Raw genomic sequence first — 3,859 nt, forward strand, 5'->3', positions numbered from 1 at the left:
TGATCTTCAACTCGATTTTTGATTAACATAAAAATTTGTTTTGGAAGTAAAGTTCTTGCTTTTTCAAAAAGACAAATTCTTTTTATTTGTTCAAAAACTGGATTAGAAAACTCATCTGATATGAGGTCTGATAGCTGAAGAAAATTGTTTATTTTTTCAAAATTAAAATCTTCATTCCAATTCATTTGTTTAAGGATATTGAAACAAAGATTTTACAAATCTTTTAATTTAGCTGTTTGCTCAGCTAATTTGTTGGCCAGAACTCTCATGTGTTTTCGAAATTTCACTTTGTTGTCTACAATGTGAGTTTTCCAAACTCCATTGAGTTTTGTATATTAGTTGAAACTGGGTTAGTTCTCATTTGACAATAATTTGTTTGATAAACCGGCATAGCTGGTGCACTGTAAAAAGCTTTTTTAGCTTTGGTCATGCTATCATATGATTTATAGTTTGCTCTTGAAAATCCGCAAACTTGCTGATTGGCATCATTCTAGTCTGTGTAAATTTCAGGTTGTTTTCCTGAGAATACAACATAAACTCTTTTTTGTCTGGGGATTGCTTTTTTAGCAATTGTCACCCAATCTCCTTGAGCGGGTTGTTTACCCTTATCCATTGTTTCCTCTTGGTGTAGAGGTCTTCTGTGAAAATTAAAATTACTTGTTTAGTAATTTAATTTTCTGAAACAATTCCTTCTAAGATAGATAGACAGTGTATATAATTGTGTATATAAATGTAGTGTCAGAATACTACCAATAATGGTAGATTTTTATTTATTATGGTCAAGACTTTTGTGATCCTGTATTTATTTATTTATTTTTTTTGTAGAAATTTTGTCCAAGCCTAGTCTAGGCTTATAGCCTTTAGTAGAAAGGTGTTAAATTTTGGACGTATTAGTATGCTAAGTTTCTACAATGTAATAATGATAGGTAGGCTAGGATGACTTTATAGTTTGTTTGTATATGTAAATTATAGTCTATAAATTGGCTTTGAAGCTAACAGAATAGACAATGTAAATTCTCCATCTTTGTGCTTCCAACTTCTCTAACTTCTCCATCATAATTCTATACTCCATAACTCTATCATAATTCCATAATAAAAATAGTAAAAAACTCATTTCCTTATATGTAAATTGTAGTCTATAAATTGGCTTTGAAGCCAACGGAATAGACAATGTAAATTCTCCATCTTTGTGCTTTCAACTTCTCTAACTTCTCCATCATAATTCCATACCCCTTAACTCCATTATAATTCCATAATAAAAATAGTAAAAAGCTCCTTTCATTTTTGGTTGCTTTAAGTGGTATCAGAGCTTGGTAAAGAGCTTTTGAAAGCAAAATCAAGCTATGTAAGTATTCCTATCTATGTATAAATTTTGACATATATATATAAGTGTGTATGGTGTGGTTTATGTTATAAAAAATAAAAATAAATAAAAATAAAATATCAAAGTTTTTGTATCCTTTGTATTTTATATCTTCATAATTATTTATTTCATTTATAGTTGTTGTAAAACCTATATGCTTAGTATATGTCGAAACCCATATACTCATTAAGATCTTTTGACTATTGGCTATAATCAAGTCTTTAAGATCATAAAGAGAGGTTTTAGGCACCGGATAAATACACTAGGAGGGTCTTAGGCACCAGCAACAATCTATAATGGCAATTAACCCTGAAGATATAATATGCTTTGAAAATACAAAAAATAATGTTAATAATAAATATGATCATAGTTTGCATATTACTAAAGAGTCTGCAAATATAAATAGTGTGTATTCTAATTTAAATAATATTACTGATATTATGTGCTCTTGGTTTTCTAAATTAGATAAAAATAAAAAAATAAATCAGAATTATGTAAAAACCAAAATTGAGTCCACAGAATCTAAAATAGACAATTTGGGTTCTATAATAAATATTGACTTAAATAAAGATGCAAAAAACCAAATAAACAATTTGGTGACAAAATTAGAAACTATATCCTTCATAAATAATGATGGAATGAATAGTTCAAGAGATAGTTACATTCCTAGGCTATTTTATGGTACAAAAAATATTATGGTACTTCAAACCAATACCTATAATAGGATTGAATATGAAAATATTGTTGAAATATTGAATTATTGGAGAAAATTGTATAAAGACCCAGATTTAGATATTGATGAAAGAAATAGGCTACTAGATCAGATAAGAGAAACTTATCTAGAACATGAAACCCTTTTACAATACTTTAATTATGATGTTAATATGTCAACTAATGATGATGATAATCAATCATCCTCATCTAAAGAAACATTAGATCAAGATATTTCACCAGAAATAAATAAAGGGAAAAGAAAGGCAGAAGAGCCAATTGATCCCGAATTATTTGGCACATGAGGAGAACGAGAATTTTGACTCTATTCAAGCAAATGAAGTTAAAAATGATACTAATATTGGAAGTACCTCCAATCCTATACCTGAGCCAATAATATCTAGAAAAGATAATAATCATAAGTATCCAATAGCTCAAAATGGTACTTATTTAGATTTGTCTCATATTTCATTTAAGGATCAAAAACAAGCAATTAATGATTGGGCACAATTCTTGTCCATCATTATTACCAATTATAAAAATAGTTGGTTAAAGAAAAAATTTCTTAATTATATTGCAACAACTCTCTAAGGAGATGTGTTGCAATCGTTAAAACAGTGAAAAAAATCTGAAATTGAAAAAAGTCAAAAAACGATTTTGTTAACAAATTTTCTCACACTTGATACAATTTTAACTGAATTTGCAAAAATCATAAAAGAAAATTTATATAATTTTACAAGAGATACTAATTTGCAAACAAATGCAAATTATATTTTGATTAAATTAGAATTATGTAATATTTATCTTTTTGAAGACTATGTTCAAACTTTTAAAAAATATTATTATCTTATTGATCTACCGGCAAACCAACCTTAGTTAGATCAATTTTTTAATTGTAGATTTAAATAGAAGCTTTTTTCCTTCTTTTTCTCTTTTCCCTTACAAATCCAAGTTCCAAACAGTTCACCCTGTTATGGAGATTGATAGTGAAAAAACCCAAAATCATCTCAAGAACCTCCATGAAAGACTCCAATTTCACTTGAGCTCTTGCTACATTGAAACAAAATAAAATTACAAAACGGGGGGAAAAAACTACTAACACTAATATACTTGTAGATAAATTGGTGAGATGTGAAAAAAGCAACAAAAAAGAAAAAAGAAAAAAAAGAGGAATTGTTTCCACGTAACAGCTGGATGAATTTTAGTACAAGCTCCCTCAAAAGTCCTACTGTTCTACATGGTCCTCTTTCGTCAGGGAATGTCATCCCTGCATTTGTAAGACATACCAGTAAAACCTGGAAGGCCAACAAAACGACCCCACACACTACTCGCATTTGATTGAGCGGTATATATGACGGACAAAGAACAGAGCTGCACGGAAACCTACAGTCCCGAGCATCAGAAAGAAACCATAGCATATGCAAGCCATGTACCCAAAGAAGAATGAGGTTTGCATGAAACCAGACATATCTGACCGTGCATAGTAGTAGTACAAGCAGTAGGCGTAGATGAATAAACCGGTCGATCCACCACAAAGGAAAGACCTGATATGAACAAAGCAAGCATAGATATGTCAGTGCTCCAATAAGCACAAAAGAATCCACCAAAATTGATAATTTCCTGCCACGATATCATGCAATGCTTTTGCTCCACCAAAATGCAATTAAAATAATAATAATAATAATAATAATAATAATGAATTTTTTTTTCTATATTTCCTAAAATCCAAGCACCCATTGGTGAATAATAATCTTAAAGGGTTTATACTCTAAAACAAGGACACTT

At 29.6% G+C, this 3,859-nt stretch overlaps 1 protein-coding gene across 1 annotated transcript in view; it reads right to left on the reverse strand.

Annotated features, from left to right (window-relative positions):
- Positions 1-3,079: 3,079 nt before the first annotated feature.
- LOC114288334 (transmembrane 9 superfamily member 3) overlaps positions 3,080-3,859 on the reverse strand; it is an 8,285-nt gene continuing 7,505 nt past the window's right edge. The window contains exon 7 of the mRNA XM_028231845.2: positions 3,080-3,618. Coding sequence (XP_028087646.2) covers positions 3,399-3,618 — 220 coding nt within the window. The 3' untranslated portion in view covers positions 3,080-3,398. The remainder of the gene's footprint in view (positions 3,619-3,859) is intronic.

The sequence above is a fragment of the Camellia sinensis genome, chromosome 4 (assembly GCF_055761805.1).
Source record: "Camellia sinensis isolate YWXY chromosome 4, ASM5576180v1, whole genome shotgun sequence".
NCBI classification, from domain to species: Eukaryota; Viridiplantae; Streptophyta; class Magnoliopsida; order Ericales; family Theaceae; genus Camellia; species Camellia sinensis.